Below are 17,480 nucleotides of genomic sequence, written 5' to 3' on the forward strand. Positions count from 1 at the left end.
AATTTTTACTCGCATCTTTTGAAAATTTTCAACCGCCCCCAGCAAAAAATGATGAATTTATAAAATATAAAAATTTTAAAGACTGATTATTATTAATATATAAACAAGACTTTGAATATCCATTATGTCATTACGTGATTTTAAATACCCAGTACCCACTACGTGATTTTGAATACTCGGTAAATGACTACGTGATTACACAATCAACATAAATCATTACGCATTCAATGTAAATTCATTACGTGATCACACATTCAATATGATTTGTTATAACTAATGTTAATACAATTATGTTTATAGTGTAATTACACATTTCATAATAAGAACTTGATTGTTTATGCTTTATTACGTGGTTAAATCTCTAATATATGACATTATGTTGTATTATAGGTTGGTTTGGCTAATGTTTTATATATACTTTATCCTTAACACGTGATTATACCTGAAATATTAGGTATTCCATATGAAATATTATGTATTACATGTTTTATTTTACGTAATTACGTAATCACTCAGTAAGATTTCACATAAATACTATAATGAAATCACGTAATCACGAAATGAGTATTTAAAATCATCTAGTCACGTAATAATACATAGTCAACTATTGTTACGTAATTACGTAATCTTTTACTGAGGTTTCACATAAAATACTATAATGAAATCAATTAATCACGTAATGTTTATTCAAAATAACGTAGTCACTTACTGGGTATTCAAAATAACGTAATGAGTACTCAAAATCCTGCAAATTCTTTTAAGAAAAGTATAGCAATAGACTGCTCGAATTAAATAGAATAGAATGCTCGTTAATACGGTGTAATTTTTATAAAAAAATTAATAATGTATGAAAAAGTTATAGCCGTTTGAAAATCAAGAGGATATGGGTTTATGAGTTAACAATATAGGAATTTCCTATTTTACCATTTTCCCCACTTGTTTCCCTTGTTGTTAGTTAGACTACAAGGTATGGTGATGGACCATCCTTGGAGGATGGTCCGCCACGTAGGCGCCACGTCACATTCCTCTCTAAGATGGTCCATCCTCCAAAACTAGAAGGCATGGTAGGATGATCCTAGTCATAGTCCTCCACCACTTTTTATGTTTTTTTTATTTTTTTTAGTATTCTATTTTTTTTAACATTTAACAAATATACTAATAAAATATTTTCATTAATATTAAACCCACATTACATAAATATAAAAAGAACATAAACTTAAAAAAAAAACAAAGACTTAATAAAAATAAACATAAAGTTAAATAATTTGATGTTTTATCATGATGTCGTGTTGTAATTTTTTCAACATCGAACGTTTCGGCTCGGGTTCGTCCTCGACATTCATCGTCATTATTTCCCATTCCTTGAGCCGAATTTTTTCATCGGAAATTCGGATTTTCTCATTCGCCAATCGGACCTTCTCTTTTAACTTTTCTTCCGATGCACGACTTTTTTCTTCGATGCCCCGCTCCTTCGTCTTCGTTTTTTGGGCCGTGACGTCGTTGTACATTTTTAGGTGTTCCATAAACTCAACCATGTTCGGGTCCACCTTTTCCTTTTCTTTTCCCTTGGCCCGCTCCTTCTTTGTTTTGTCTCGGCCCGTTGGACGCTCGGGTTCACGTACGTTATACTCGTCTTCGTCATAGTCGGCGTCATCATTTAAGTTTATGTGACACCTCGCGTCCGATCCACCGGCGCTTAAACTACCCGTTTCCGATGTTTTTTGGCGTTTCGCCATCGCCACCTCGTTCGGAATAGGCGCCCATTTTGGGTTGTCTTTTACAACCATCCACGCGCGAACGTGAGGAAAGTTGGAACCATTCTTTTGCTTATACTTTTCCAATGCCATTTTGAACACATCCTCGTCGTTCCACCCGCTACGACGGTCACTTGTATATAATTTGTTATACTCCTCGCAAAACCGATTAATGGCCGAGTTCAATTTTCGCCACTTCGAGGAAACCGAGTCGAGATCTCTATACGGGCCTTGGTCCATCAAGGCGAGAAACTTGGCCAATACCTAGGACCAAAACCCCTCACCCGCTTGGTTATTACCTATAAAAAAACAAACAAACAAAATTAAAAAAACAAAACAAACAAAATTAAAAAATAAACTTACTGTTAAGAAAAAAAAATAAAAACTTTAAAACTGTTAACAAACAAAATAATAAACTTAAAAACTAATAAACCTAAAAAAAATAAACTTAAAAACTAAAATATAAACCCACTGTTAACAAAAAAAAAATAAACTTTTAAAAATTTAAACTTTAAAAATTTAAACTTTAAAAAATGTAAACTTTAAAAAATGTAAACTTTAAAAAATGTAAACTTTAAAAAGATGTAAACTTTAAAAAATGTAAACTTTAAAAAATTACGAACCTTTTACCGGGTTGTCGGAAGTGCCAATGAAAGCCTTGGCTAAGACTTCTTCTTCGATTGGGGTCCACTTAGTCGCCTTCGGTTTCGACGTTTGATCACCCACCACTTGTTTGCCTTTGTTTCGTTTTCCTTTCCCTTTAGGCGGTTGGGTTTCGGGCACAATCTCCACATCGTCTTCGGGTTCGGATTGGGTCGGGATCGGTTGAGGTTGAACGGGTGGTGTGGGGATCGGTTGAGGTTGAACGGGTGGGAAGTTCCAAGCACCCCGCATCATCATTTGTTGAAGGGCTTGATTTTGGGAGATTTGAGTGAATTGGTTTGGCGAGTGTTGGAATGAAGCAAACGCGTTCGATGAATATTGTGAGAATTGGTTCGGTTCTAGCGTTGGATAATATCCCGGAACCGAAAAAACATTTGGTTGGGTCGGATTGTTGGGAGTATTCGGGTTGTTCGAAGTGTTCGGGTTCTCCGGGTTGTTGAACGGATCCATGAAAATTATATGGAAGAAGGTTTAGAGAATAATGGAAGGAGTATAAAAATTATGTGAGAAAGAGGTGAATTTTTGAGGTTAATTTGGTGATTGAAAGTGAAAATGGAAGTTAAATTTATATATTTTATAAATATAGCCGTTTGTAATTATTCAAATTATGGAAAAAAATTTTTTTTTAATTTAACGGTCATAAAGTAAAAGGGGCCCACTTTTTTGCATCGTCGCAAACGGCTAGAATGGGACGGAGAGGACGGGACGGGATGGGGGCGGCACGGTGTTTGGACCGTCGCCGACCCGCGACGGGCCGGGGCCGACCCCCATACCGTGTAGCCTTATGCGAATTTTATATTTCAAAACCACTTAATCTCAACCATTAGTCTTGCAAATCAAGGACCAAACTTTTCTCCTACATTTCGTATGATTTTTTCTTTTTGTAGAATAACCTCTCTCATATTCTTTTACCCTATATTATCTTCCTTGGAGTTATTATAATTTTTTGGTTATCTTCCTTGGAGTTTTTATAGTTTTTTTAGTACTAAATAAGCAAATTATATTAAAACAGAATATCCTAATTACTAACTTTATAATCGATATCATTGACGGATTTTACGTCCATCTCAAAATTAGCAAATCATTGACGGATTTTACGTCCATCTCAAAATTAGCAAGTCTTAAATAATTTCACTATTTATACCCATCATTTTTATTCAAAACCACAAAATTATTATCTACCCTCACCAATTATACACAAACAATTTCCACAATATCTGAATGGCCCGATCTACCGGTATTCATGTGTACAATGTGGTGCTTCTCACACTCCTTATAATCACAGGTATGAACATAATATATACACTTTACATGTTCATGGTTATAATTTGTCTTGTAAAAATTAAATCAAAATTCAACATATTAAATGTTTATTCACTAATGCTCATATTTATAAACACTTGATCAATACAGTTCAAATGATGGCATTGGCAAACGCTGAGTGCACGACGTTGTTAGCGTTTTCGCCAAAGTTTTGCGATGGTGATACATATGTCTCGGATGATTGTTGGGGAGCATGTCGGGATAGATTTACTGTAGATCTAGTTAAGGCAAATTGTGATTACATGTCGACATTTCCTGGTCAGAATAAAAGTGTCTGTAAATGTTGGTATCTATGTTAAGTAATGGTTTTTGTTATGAGATGTTATAACATTTGAAATTATTCAATATGGATTGATTACTTTGGTTGTTGGTTATTGTTTTTTTTAACGAAGTTTGCGACCAATTCACATTCAGTGAATATGATATTTTAATATTTTTCATGAATGTATGTATATCTAATATAACTTATAATAAAAAAATTCAATAAATGCGACATAGTATTTTCTCCTTCAACCTCAAAAATTGAACGTATGTTTTATTTTAATGTTTTTTAATAAATAGATATCACTTATCATTTTATCTTTATTCCAATAAATGATTCCAAATAATTCCTCCCGATTTTATTATTACATATAAATCTCTTCTTCAATTTTAAACGATATCTATATCTATAGTGGAGAGTTCAAATGAGAAGAAATTTTTTATAAGAAAGAAGAATTTTTAACCAATAAGAATGCTTTATTTTTCTTCATTTAATATTGACGCCAACCCGCGCGTTGCAGCGGGAAGTTTTGATGCGTATATGCCAAAATTTTTACATTTTATACACTTACCACGGGTGTGTAAATAGCGTTGGTGGTTCTTTTTCGTATACATTAGGTTAGAATATATGTGTCATAAATGTGGTATACATAACTTTTGGATGACGACGATTAAAAATATGCGATTAAACATATATGCATCAAAACATGTGGTTAGAATATCGGGGGTGGGGCACGGTGTATAGAGGTGACGCACCAGAGGGACACCGTCACCCTACCCCCATTGCAACTGTTGATTCCACCGGAAAAGAATAGTCGGCGTGAGTTCACGCCATTATCGGCCACCCCTCTCTCCCTAGCCGATCTACGCATGTTATCTATTGAGAATACCAACGGCGGTTGCCCGTTCCATTTAGAGTGGTGTGGTGCCCAATCGAGGGGAAACCACCACCGTCCTCACCACCGGTCATCGGCAGACTCTGCCATCGTTATCAATTACTACCGGAACTGTCACAACTCTTCCTTTGTCAAACCACCATAGAAACCTTCGAAGGAAACCACAAAACTCTGTCTAGGATTTGTAAAAAAAATTAGATGATACAATGAAACCTAAATTTAATATTTCCTATATTATAAACATTTTAATAACAATAACAGAAATACCAACCCAAGAATAACCTTCCTTCATCTCTAAAAAAACACAAATGCTTCTCTCTTTAAACTTTGCTATACAATCGCATATAATATACATAATACATGTTCTTTGTGTCTAATGATTACATATCTTTGTACATTATATACGCCAATTGAAATTCATCGTTTTCGTTTGATTGTAAGCACATGCAAATTTGAAATTGTATCTGTAATCAATCACTATAAATTGCATATGACAAACAGATCTTGATGTCACGATTCAAGAAGAAAAAATACAGACAAACATATAAAACGCGTATGACAAAGTAAAAAAGTTAAACTCTTACAAATGTTTACCCAATATCCCTATGTATTTGCAGATAAAAAGAATAATCACAAACATGGAAAAAAAGATTGTTTGGCGTACGAAGTCAATAAAAAAAGCTATTCAAGAAGAATTTCTAAATGACAAAGTTAAATCATGAAAAAAAATGTTTAGCTTTGATGATGCGAACGTAAATGAATGGTCGTTTGGTTTTGATTTAAGAATGAAGATCGAAGAAAGGGATTTGGTTTGAAATAGAGAAGTGGAAGTGGTTCAATTAAAACATAGACGATGTGGCTATTTTATTTATGAATATATGATTATATGTCATGAAACGATGCGATGAATCAACACACCAATGTTTTCGAACGGAACGTCGATTCAGTTATAACTTTGAAGAGCAAGTTACCTTTTTGTATAATTATACATAAATGAATGAATCGGTGTCTATTATGGGTGATTTGGTGCCTTTCGAATGAAGCAATGTGATGTGCAGTTGACACAACCTAAGTAATATTTAAGGGGTGTGTATATTGGGATATGTTGGTTTGGGTTATGTGTTTATTAAGGAAAAAATATGAGTTAACAGTGTGATGTAAAAAGACACAACTTTTGAGTTATCCTAAGTAATGTATTATTTTATATTTCAATTTATTATGAAGACACTTGATCATATTTAACTTTCAATTAATCAACTAGATTATTCAATGGGTGTGTATATTGGGACATGTTGGTTTGGAAGGTAATATTTAAGGGATGTGTATATTGGGGACATATTGGTTTAGGTTATGTGTTTATTAAGGCAAAGGCATTAGTAAAGGGTGTGATGTAAAGAGACACAACTTTTGACTTACCATAAGGCACCCCAAGTTACTTTTTGTAGGGTTATGTAATATATAATACAGTTTATATATTTATTCTTTAACCATTTAATTACTTAACTCAATCTAAGTCCAATCTACAATCTTTTTTTTATTAACCCAACTATCCAAGCTCAAACCCAACCCAAAGATTTTGAACTAAATAAAATAATCCAAACCAACCCACCCATTCGGCTTCCAAAATCCAAATCCCGCCCCAAAAAAAAAGCCCAACGACAGTAGAATCGACTCACAACCGGACGATTTTTTTGGCCAGAAAATTCCAAATTCCTGCCGTTCCGACCATAATTATACCAGAATTCCGACTTAGGACGGGTATCCTTTCTTTATCGATTGTTTTCTGTTGTTTTATATGGTAATTAGGAGGAATTATAGATATATAAGGGTTTGATCTTTTTATGTTTTTTTGTTGTTCACTTCTTATAGACTTGTAGTTAATGATTTTGTTATTTTATTTAAATAACTAATCAACATTTAAAACTAGAGCTTGAATGTTTAAAGATTAAAATTGAAAAGTTCAAGGTCGAGCTCATTTTAAGCTACTTGGCTCTTCGAAAGTAAAGGACTTGGCTCTCCAAAAGTAAACTAAAGAAAATCATCTATAAAAGTAATTACTGAACGGTTTATGTATTAAATTAAAATTAAAATTACATTTGGTTTCAAACTTTTGAAAAATTGGATATGATCCTAATTGTTTATCGATCACGATTCATCAGTGATCTAGACTTGTTTTCGTCAACTTCAAGTAATTGGTAATTTGGCAGCATGATGAATCATTTAGTGAAATGGAATACGCATTTTTTTTACCAACCATTGTATCAAGAGTGAGCGAGTGTTATAAATAATGGTAAGATGATATTCCTTAAATAATTTTTTTCTTAATATGAAACTAGGATACTCTCCCTTAAAATGTGAAACTCTACAACGATTAAATAATGGTAAAAAGTGTGTATTATTATATAATAAGGCATTTAATTTTGGGAGATACAAGGCTAAGTAGTATGAGTATAAAGGAGTACATGATACAACCGGAAGAGTACAACAAAATTACAAAGAAGAAGTAAGCTAAAATTACAAAGGATGAGTAAAGTAGCGAATGGTCTATAAGTATGAGGTTTGAGTCTTGCATCTGAAGTAAGTTTTAGTCTCTCTATGGCTTGGTATTTATAAGTGGCAAAATGTCTTCCCTTGTTCTTAAGCAGACCCGTGACCTTTCTAGGAGAAGAAGCGCGGCAGAGTCCTTTCTTTTGTTCCAGAGCTCTATTCTTCTTTTCCATACAATTTCGAGTAATTCTTTGACCTTCCTCCTGTTGAAAGTGACTTGTCTAAGATTGTCTCCTTGTATCACATTAATTGGCTTTGTCTTCACCTTTTTGTCATTGACCTTTGAGTCAGAGGCTTACCTCGATATTCATGCCTTATAGTTGTTACCTTTGCTCAGGAGGATATGCCTCCTCCTTACTCGTTTCTGGAAAGACCTTGCTGGGTTTAGGCATGTTGCTCCGCTGAAAAGGGGATGTCCCCCCTTGTTTGATGTTATCTTACTAATTTTTTGTCTCCTATTATTATGGGAGGGGAAGTGGGTTTTTACCCATCACCGTCATCATCCCCCCAATGCGGGCCGCTCCTGGAGTGGAGATGTTCAAGAGTGGGCCGGACTTCTCCTGCATTGCCTTTTTCTTAGGTGTGGTTCGCTCTTTGAAGTGGAAAAGTACAAGAGTGGGCCGGACTCATCCTTTTTTTGAACGACCAACTAAATCACCGGATAAGCATCCTGGGATGCTCTCAATCGAGCAAATGCATCCCCTCCTCCATAACGGTCAGAGTTGGATGCATACCTGAGCCACCAAGCCACCAGTTTCGGGAAAAACCCGCCGCCCAAAGGCTCACTGCGGTAAAACCCGGTCGGCTCGGTTTCGAACTGGCGAAACTTCATTGCCACCACCAATGTCCTTCAAAGTGATGCTAGTCGGAGTTGAACTTGAGACCTAAATGAGAGAAACCAAGTGACTAACCACTAGACCAACTTGTCATGACGGGTCGGACTCATCCTACCTACTCTTCTCTTAGGTGTACAAAGCCTCAGGCATTTATCATGACCTAGCCGCCTGTGTAGTTGCATCCTTTCCCATCAATCAAATCCATTGCGTAGGCGGTTTAGGAGAATCCATAACTCCTCATTATCATCACTTAAAACCGCATTTTTTCGTTTACAAAACCACAGAAACTTCCTTACTTTACTTTTTTTTCTCTCATCAAATCTGATTATGTTATTCATCAAGGTTAGGTTAGTGATTCTCTTTTTTTTCTTTGCATTTATGATTCTGGTATGGGTGAGAAGAATGATATGCATTTGCACTATTCAAACTGAACCATCAATCCTTTGATGATCATTGTGCAGACTACCGTATTAGCCCGAAGTATGGTGCTGTCGGTCGACGATAAGGTTGTGAAAGATCCTCCGGATTGCTATATTGCTTTATATACTATTTACTTTGAATTTTTGAACTTGTGGTTGCCAATAATCGATTTCCAACTCGTTCGACGTATTGGAGTGCCACCCGATTGAACATGCTATCCGATCAGGTGACATCCTACTGAGGACTTATTACTGAAGTACCTAACCGATCGGTTAAGCCGGCCGATCGAACGGTCGTTCGATCGATCGACCTGAAAGGTAAGGACACTTCAATGTTCTCAAATACTACAACGAAAACTTCAAAAGGTCAAGCCATCATACACAAACACATCCTACTCAAAGGAAGAAACAAGCCACTCGAACAGCCCAACCGATCGAACCTACCGGCCGACCGAACAGGCTGTCCGAACGGACTGCCAAACCGAACGAACAACCCGTCCGATCGAACCTACCGTTCGATCGACCAGGCTGTTCGACCCATCAACACTTGTATTCGTTTATCCGTTACTCATCGTTATACTATCGAACTATTCAGGCTAACCCTACTCTCAAGCGCTCCCTTCAATCCATCAATCGCTGTGAGTATACTCGAACCCTTTTTGTTTTAGCACTTTTGGGTGTTACATACGTTACTTATCTAAATCACAATCGAACACACTACTCAAATATTTAAACGCTAACCGTTCTGCATGTATTACGTGACTAAATGAATGCTTGTTATGTTTACACGTGGAATGCTGTCTACCTGCCTTAACGACGATAGTACTATAGTTTGGACTCAGCACCCGTTCACACGGGGGTTGTTAAGGACAATTACTTGCATGGATTACGGTGGTAATCATGTATTGCGAACTCCCTCGGGCAGTCAACCCGCAGCCATTGGTATCGATAGTTCCATGTCGATAATTAACATGCTTCGTTTTCCTCTGTGTACGTGCTGGTTATGCGTAAACTATTTCGAACTCTATATGCTATATCAAACTTGTATGCTCACCTTTACATTTTATGTATTGACTTTATTTTAACGTATGTGACAGGCATTTAGGATGCTTATCTGCTAGGAAGGCGAGCTTAGAATAAGCGTCTAGAGCATAGTTGTCTGTAGATCTTGCAGATCGAGTCTCTAGAAGCATTTGAACAATATTTATATTTGAATCTGGGTTGTGGGAACAGAACATTTGACTAGTTGTTATCTGTAATAATTTGTCTTACTATTTGGGATACGGTATGGGACGTATTAATTAAACTAAATAGTAATGATAGTTGTTGTGGAAACTTCTGGACAATCTGTTTCGCTCATTGCCATGCCCCAATAATTCCGTCATCGGTTGGGGTGTGACAACTAAAGGTTGCCTTCGGTTCGGAAAGGGTTCGGTTATTGTGAATGGCTCCCCTTCGGGTGGGTTCCCTTTTAAACGGGTTATGTCATGGGACCCTTATTCCCGTTCCTCTTTATTATGATCATGGAAGTTTTGGATATGTTGATGAAGAGGGTGACAAGCGTGGGATTATTTCATGGGTTTAAGCTTCCAAACGGAGGTCCCATGCTCAGCCACCTTTGCTACGCCGATGGTGTGCTTTCCATAGGCGAGTGGTCGGAGCATAATGTTATTAATCTCTTCTGATTCTTCCAATGGTTAAATCTTGTATCGGGGTTAGAGGTTAACCACTGGAAGTGTCAGTTATTCAGTGTAGGTGCAGAGGAGGAAGAGGCAGCCTGGTTCGCTCAAGGTTTGAACTGTGGGGCTGGTAAGTTACCATTTACGTTTCTCGGGATCCCCATTGAGGCGAACATGAAACATGTGACGACTTGGCCGCCTATAGTTGACATGTTAATGAAAAATCTCTCTACTTGGAAAGCTAGTACTCTTTCTTTTGCTAGGCGAGTGACGTTGGCAAAAAACATTTTGGGGAGCCTCCCTTTCTATTACTCATCGCTTTTTTCAGCTAATAAAACGATCATAAAGAAGCTCGAAAGGATTAGGCGGGACTTTGTGTGGGGTAAGTCAAGCTCGGGGTACAAGATAAGGTGGGTTCAGTGGAAAATTTTGATTATGCCTAAGGTGATGGGTGGTGTTGGGCGATATAGGGATGAACCGAATCACTTGTGGGCTTTGGTGGTGCCGTTTATACACAAGACAAGGTATGATAATAAACTTATCCCGCTTAAATAATCCATCACAGGTACATGGAAGAATATAGGAATTGTGGATAGAGAGTTGTTGAAAATTGAAATTATGATTCAAGACAAGTTAAAGATTTCAATGGGGGATGGGGAAATACAAGGTTTTGGAAGGATGTGTGGCTCACTCAAGAACCGCTCAAAGATATGTATCCAGATTTGTTTCGCTGGGCAAAAAATAAAAATGGGAGCATAGCCTCACATAGGGTGGGTCAGGGGATGAGGTTCGTTGGGGCTGGTATGGGATAGAGATCCCTACACATCAGGCGAACGAGAGCATATTGGTGCACTTATGGATCTTTTACAACAATTCAGATTCAATGGCAACAAGGATGAATAGAGGTGGGAGAATAATTTCGGGGATAAGTCGTATGTGAAAGGCCTTAGAGCTGAGATTGTTGCTACAGGTTCGGCTCAGGATAATGATGTTGGTCTGTTCTGATGGAACTCTTGGGCCCTTTCAAAGTGTAATTTCCTCCTTTGGAGGGCACTCATAAGGAAGATTTCTTCAAAAAAGGCCATCGTCTCGTGTGACATTACCCTCTCGAATTCCTGTTGCCCTATATGTGGTCTATGCGAGGAACGCACGGAACATATTTTTACCAGATGCCTCATGGTCAGGAGTGTCTAATGGAATATTTGTGTTTGGATGTAGATCGACTTTCCAGCTAATGTGAATTCTCTTAAGGAGATTATGGATTATCTCATGCGATGTCTTGGAAGCAAGAGATGGAAAAGATTGGTCTATATAGTTTCTATGGCAACCATTTGGAGGATTTGGCACGCAAGGAACCTCAAGGTTTTCAAAGTGTAACACCCCTAAATTATTAAACTATATATGTCATTATACATGTATAAGTTATAATAATTATAAAAAAATAATGAGAATCGAAACTAGGAATAAATAACCTAGTTAAAATCTTAATAGAAAAGATGGGAAATCAAAGAATTCTAACCATTTTATAACTTGGAAACTAGAGGGACCAATTGTGCCAATTTGGAAAGATGTTTTGTTAAAATCATGGATAAACATCAGGATACACACTTTGTGTGTGTATCATGTTCGATCAAAACCCCTAGGAAGGACCCAAGCTCCCACAAACCCTAATTCACTCAATTATACTTCAAATCTTGAGAGAAATTCAATTAGGATTCAATCCTAAGCTAAAGTCTTGACAATAACCTTAGGAGATCAAAAGGTATGCTTAATTTTGATCCTTGTTAAAACTATGAAATTGTTGTAGAGTCTTATGAATGAAATTCTTGAAAGAATTAGTGAAATTATGATTTAGTTATGATGAATACAAGTCTAGTAATGAGTATTAGACTGTAAATTTATCAATTCATGACATAACCTATGAGTTTCAATGTTTGTCACATAAGGGTATATGGGTTTTGTGAAGGATACATATAGTCTTGTGATATTGGATGTTAAATTGATGCTTATGATGCAAATTCTAGTATGATTATAGTGTTATTGATATATGAATCGAATTACTATTCTTAAACATGGTTAAAGTTAATAATCATGAACATGATAGTGTTAGAATACAAATTATGCACACTAGATGTTTGATAAAATGCTTGAATGAATTGGAATACTTGAAAAATATGAAATAATCGTTTAATTGATTAACCAAGAGAATGAAATATCGAATATTGAACTATGAGTTCTAAACAATATATTGGAATCAAATTATATAGGTGATTTGGGTGGATCATCAAGTGGGCAAGGCGGAACGGATACCCGTTTAAAAGAAAAGCTTTAAAAAGGTACGTGGTTATACGCTTCGTAAAGTCTTGTTTTATTTATGCTACTTAGTTGAAGAATAATGATCTAGTCATAAAGATTGTTTATTACTAAGCGAAGGTATTCGTAAGTAATAATCGGATGCATAAAATTTGAAGATTTGATAATGAATAAATGATGAAAGTGGTGGATTCCACTTAAAAGTTTAAACGGGTCAAATGGACTCGAATACTACATGTTTGATTCAAAAAGGGCAATGGATTTCACTAGTGAAATCAAACGGGTCAAAATCACCAAAGTATTGAACTTTGGTAAGTTAAAGTGATAAATATCGCTAATCAAGTTAAACAAGACAATTAGGACATATGTACCTTGTTATCAACACTTGAGTTTTTAGTATAATGGGTCGTAACGTGGAAATATGTTGAAATGTAGTTCTTATAGGAGTTTCGAGCTTATAAGTACATGTTATGCATCATTAGTGTAAACGGGTCGAATAAATTAGGAAAGTTCCTAAAAACCAAGTGTTTAAAGTAAGAAAAATTGTTTAATCATATGTTGGATTTTTATTCCGTGTTATAGATGGTCTGATTACGGTCGCGTAGAAAGAAACGTGACGCAAATCAGACTAGAAACGAACAAGTTATGGCGTTTTTCGTAAAAGGGCTCATGGCTGGGAAAATGCAGGATTCAAAACAAACTCGCTGGAAAAACACCTTCGTCGCATCACGTGACAGAGACCCAGATAACTGTCGCGACACGCGACGGCTCTCGCGGCCCGCGAAAGCTAGAAGGTGCTCTGTCGCGGCCCGCGACAGCCTCCTAGATGTTGAATTTTTTTTTTGTTTTCGCCTGTTTTGACCATTAGAACATGTTTAATCATCTTATAACTTACATAACTAATGTTTTGGATGGTTTTTGGTCATAGGTAACAATAACAACTTGCGGATGAAGATCAAGCTATATAGTAATACCGAACACGCGCGCAAAGAAGCTTCCGCAATTGAAACTACTTCTTTTCTCACAAAATGTTTTGGAAACGTTAGTGAATGTCATTGTAAAGTTTTGAAACTTATATAAAAGTCGTTAATTCGATCTTTTACTATTAAAGAGAATTATAAATGTATCATTTATTATATAAATGATAAAGTAAGCATGAAGGGTCTTACACAAAGGGAAATTTCATCCTATCCGAAAGTATGTGGAACTAAGGAAGATGCGGTTTTATGGGTTTCTAATAAAGCTAAGATCCCACCCCTAGTATGGGATAAATGGGTAGATGTCGATGTATTAGACTTGCTTTAGAGTGACCTTTTGTTTTTCTTCTTTTTTCGTTGTTCTTTTATTTTATAGATTTTTGTTGGCGCACACGCTCTTTCTTTCTCTTTATACATATAGTTGTTGACATTGTTATTAAAAAAATTAATTTTAAAATATAACCCAGATATCCTTTTCAGACTTGTATTTGTTGATTTTGATTTTATAAAAGAATTTAAGGAAAATACGCCACATGCTTTTATAAAACAACATAGATGTTTCAAGTGTTATTCATAAGGCCACATTCCATGACTAATATATAATTTGTGTTAAGACTATTGCGCGTGAGGGGGGGGGGGGGGTGCAAAAAAGCACGGGGAGAATAGGCTTGAAAGTGATGTTTAAAAAAATTAAACAATAACCAATCAAAATAAAGCTAAATAACAACCAACCACATCGCGCCACATAACCTCACATTTTGCCCCCACGCTGATGGAAATCTCCACATCACTCCCACCAAGCCACTGCACGGGGGGTGTTATGGCGTGGAGGAAGGCTTCATGCCATTTTGCCGCTCCCACACCGTTCGGGCTAAAAGTTTAGGGTATCGATCTGTCCAAACTTTTTTATTTTCCACTTGTTAGGAAATGGTTTTTTAATTTATTTTTGGACGGAGAAAATAATTAATTTAAATTTTAATAATACCTAAATTGATATTTGACAATGTTAATCAAATAATATTCCTTACTAGAGATAAGATCACACGACATGATGAGCACCCCTAAACGATTTATTTCCCTCTTCTAAATCAAACATAATGCATCACCGTCCATAGACCCTTTCAATGCCTTTTGAGATCTATTTTAGTCTATGTATTCTTTCAAGGATTTCTAAATGTATCAAGTTTTAATATTATTTATTGTAATTAAGTGTATAAAGAAATTAATTCAATTATCTTTTTGCTTAAAATGAGAGTTAGTTTTGTATAACAAGTTTAATAAGAAAGTCGAAGTCAAAATTAATAAAATTAAGATGAGATTTAGTTTTGTTATAACAAGTTAAATAAGAAAGTCGAAGTCAAAATTAATAAAATACGTATTTGATATATTCTTTGATCTAAATACAGTATCAAACAAATTGTTTTAATATAATTTCACCCGGTATATATTCTATGGGTGATGATGAAATAGGAAGTTTGTTTTCGATAGAAAGTATAGGCAGCAATAATAAAGTGACACATGGCAAAGATAAAAAAAAACATAAGAGGGCCATTTTAATCAAACACAAATTAATCATATAACCTAGATCTAAGAAAACCCAAATCAGTTCATCCTACCTCCACCTTCACACCACCATCACCACTCCACCACCCACCCCTCCACCATCGGAAGCGGCACAACCACCACTTGCCGTTGTACCTCCATACAACCACCACCAACCTCCACTTGAGCTTCTCCTTCTATGTAATAATTGTTACTGATTTGGTTCGAATTCGAATATAAGCTCGATTTCAATCTTCGATCACCGCGAGTTAACTCAAATGGAACCACCGAGTTTCGATCTTAGAAAGGTGAAGCCGTCGTCAAAGTCGTCGTCGCCGTCGGACCCAGTGCCAGAAGTTTATGTGAGAACGATGATGTTGCGTTTTAACTCCTAAACCACCGTTGCCGCCGTCGTCTCTTTTCGGGGATATCTGTTCTTTTCTAGAAAGTTAAAAGGAAGATATTGTCGATACCATGACTATCTGCAAAGAGGGTTTATGCATTTCATTTTTTTTAAGAAATAGGTACATATGGAATTTTTGAACAATTGTGATTTTTTTCATGTAGCAAAAATAAAATTCCAGTTTGTTACTGTTAGTGCTTTTCATCTGGTTCCATTTTAATTTGTGGGTTTATGTTTCGTAAAACGCAACAATTATTTTAACTATATAATGTAAAACGCAATAATGATTTCGTAAAACGCAACAATGATTTTAATTTGTGGGTTTATGCTATTGCGTTTTAGAAAAAAAAGACATTTTATGTGTTTTTTGGTCTATTGCGTTTTAGAAAAACACATTTTTGAAGTGTTTTTAGTCCATTGCGTTTTAGGTAAAACACATTTTTATGTGTTTTCAGTCCATTGCGTTTTAGAAAGAACACTTTCTTTTGTGTTTTTAGGCCATTGCGTTTTAGAAATAAGACTTTCTTTTGTGTTTTTAGACCATTGCGTTTTAGAAATAAGATATTTTTTTTTTGTGTTTTCTGACCATTGCGTTTTATAAATAAGACATTTTTTTGTGTTTTTGGTGCATTGCGTTTTAGAAAAAAAAAGTCATTTTTTTACGTTTTTTTTCCATTGCGTTTTACGCAAAGTGTTTTCTGACCATTGCGTTTTAGAAATAAGACATTTTTTTTGTGTTTTTGGTGCATTGCGTTTTAGAAAAAAAAAAAGTCATTTTTTTATGTTTTTTTTCCATTGCGTCTTACGCAACTGGGTTTTCGAAATTTTTTTCGAAATATAGCAATAGTATACTCGTTTTAAAGATAAAAAAACGCTCGTTTTTTTGTGCATTTTTTATAAATAAATAATATCGTATGAAAGAGTTATTAAATTTAAAAAAATGGAGGGGAATTAGAGGAGAGAGAAACTATTGCCCTGGAGTGACTAGATTGCCCTTACACAAACCCACACGTCTCTTTTTTTCCTTCAATTTAACTCATTTAATCGTAGCCCTAGATTAAATCAATTGATGGTCAAGATTACTTCCTAGCCTTCCTAGCAAAAAAAAAAAAAAAAAAAAAAAAAAAAAAAAAAAAACTATCTATTATATCCTAACCCTCTGTTTTATATATCTTACTAGCCTAAGATCCCGCGAATTTCGCGGGTGGCTTAACACAAACATATAATATCTACTGGCATTGAAGCCCATGTAGATCATCACTTTTGTTCTAGGCCTTTCCAAGCTTAGGCTTCACGTCTAAGGGTTGAAACAGGTCCCAAACAAACAATACACGACTCTAACCGGTACAAACCCAAAACCGAACAGAGTGATCACTTCCCTCTCCAAAAATAGGTTACATACCGGCGGACCTTTAATAGATCAACGAAAGGTCATGGTTTTCATCTTTTGATTTGACATCAAGTTTATATAAACTTCTATATCTAAATTGTTATTTAAATTCATATTAGTTCATATAAAACTTTACTTACATATGTGTAAACTCAAACATGTCTTTTTAAGAAACAAATTAGAGCAATTTTTAATGTATCAGTTTTGACCCGTGACCCATGAACCAGCCTGTTCATTTTGGGTTGAAAGATTACAGAAAACTCCCCATAGTGGAACGACTGATCTAGCATCCAACTGGCAAGATATACAGTTGTTGCAGCTATCTATTTCGTCGAACGTCATAATGTTGTCAAGTGCACAATTTTCGAAGTAATTATATGCTTTCTATGCTTTCAAAAGCTCAAAGAATTATGTTAAAATGCTAGATTAAATTTATATTTTTTAAATTTATATAAATATTTATTTTTAAAGTAAACA

The 17,480-nt window shown here is 35.5% G+C and overlaps 1 protein-coding gene and 1 long non-coding RNA gene across 2 annotated transcripts; one reads left to right on the plus strand and one right to left on the minus strand.

The window, feature by feature from the left end:
* Positions 1 to 1,851: 1,851 nt before the first annotated feature.
* LOC118487296 (sporozoite surface protein 2-like) lies at positions 1,852 to 2,870 on the minus strand. Its single transcript, XM_035984001.1, has 2 exons — positions 2,378 to 2,870; positions 1,852 to 2,053 (listed from the first exon to the last, which is right to left on the minus strand). The coding sequence occupies exons 1-2, from the start codon at positions 2,865 to 2,867 to the stop codon at positions 2,019 to 2,021; spliced, it is 525 nt and encodes a 174-aa protein (XP_035839894.1). The 5' UTR covers positions 2,868 to 2,870; the 3' UTR covers positions 1,852 to 2,018.
* A 9,138-nt stretch (positions 2,871 to 12,008) lies between these two features.
* Positions 12,009 to 14,017, plus strand: LOC110910334. Its single transcript, XR_002576026.1, has 3 exons — positions 12,009 to 12,140; positions 12,646 to 12,714; positions 13,620 to 14,017. It is a non-coding gene; the product is annotated as an uncharacterized LOC110910334 (long non-coding RNA).
* Positions 14,018 to 17,480: the final 3,463 nt, after the last annotated feature.

This window comes from Helianthus annuus, chromosome 15 (genome assembly GCF_002127325.2).
Source record: "Helianthus annuus cultivar XRQ/B chromosome 15, HanXRQr2.0-SUNRISE, whole genome shotgun sequence".
Taxonomy (NCBI): domain Eukaryota; kingdom Viridiplantae; phylum Streptophyta; class Magnoliopsida; order Asterales; family Asteraceae; genus Helianthus; species Helianthus annuus.

Excerpts from the sequence above, each read along its gene's own strand:
- LOC118487296 (XM_035984001.1), bottom strand. The coding sequence starts at position 2,867 with ATGGATCCGTTCAACAACCCGGAGAACCCGAACACTTCGAACAACCCG. Across the intron at positions 2,054-2,377 it reads TTCCGACAACCCGGTAAAAG|GTAATAACCAAGCGGGTGAG; the intron begins GTTCGTAATTTT and ends GTTTTTTTATAG.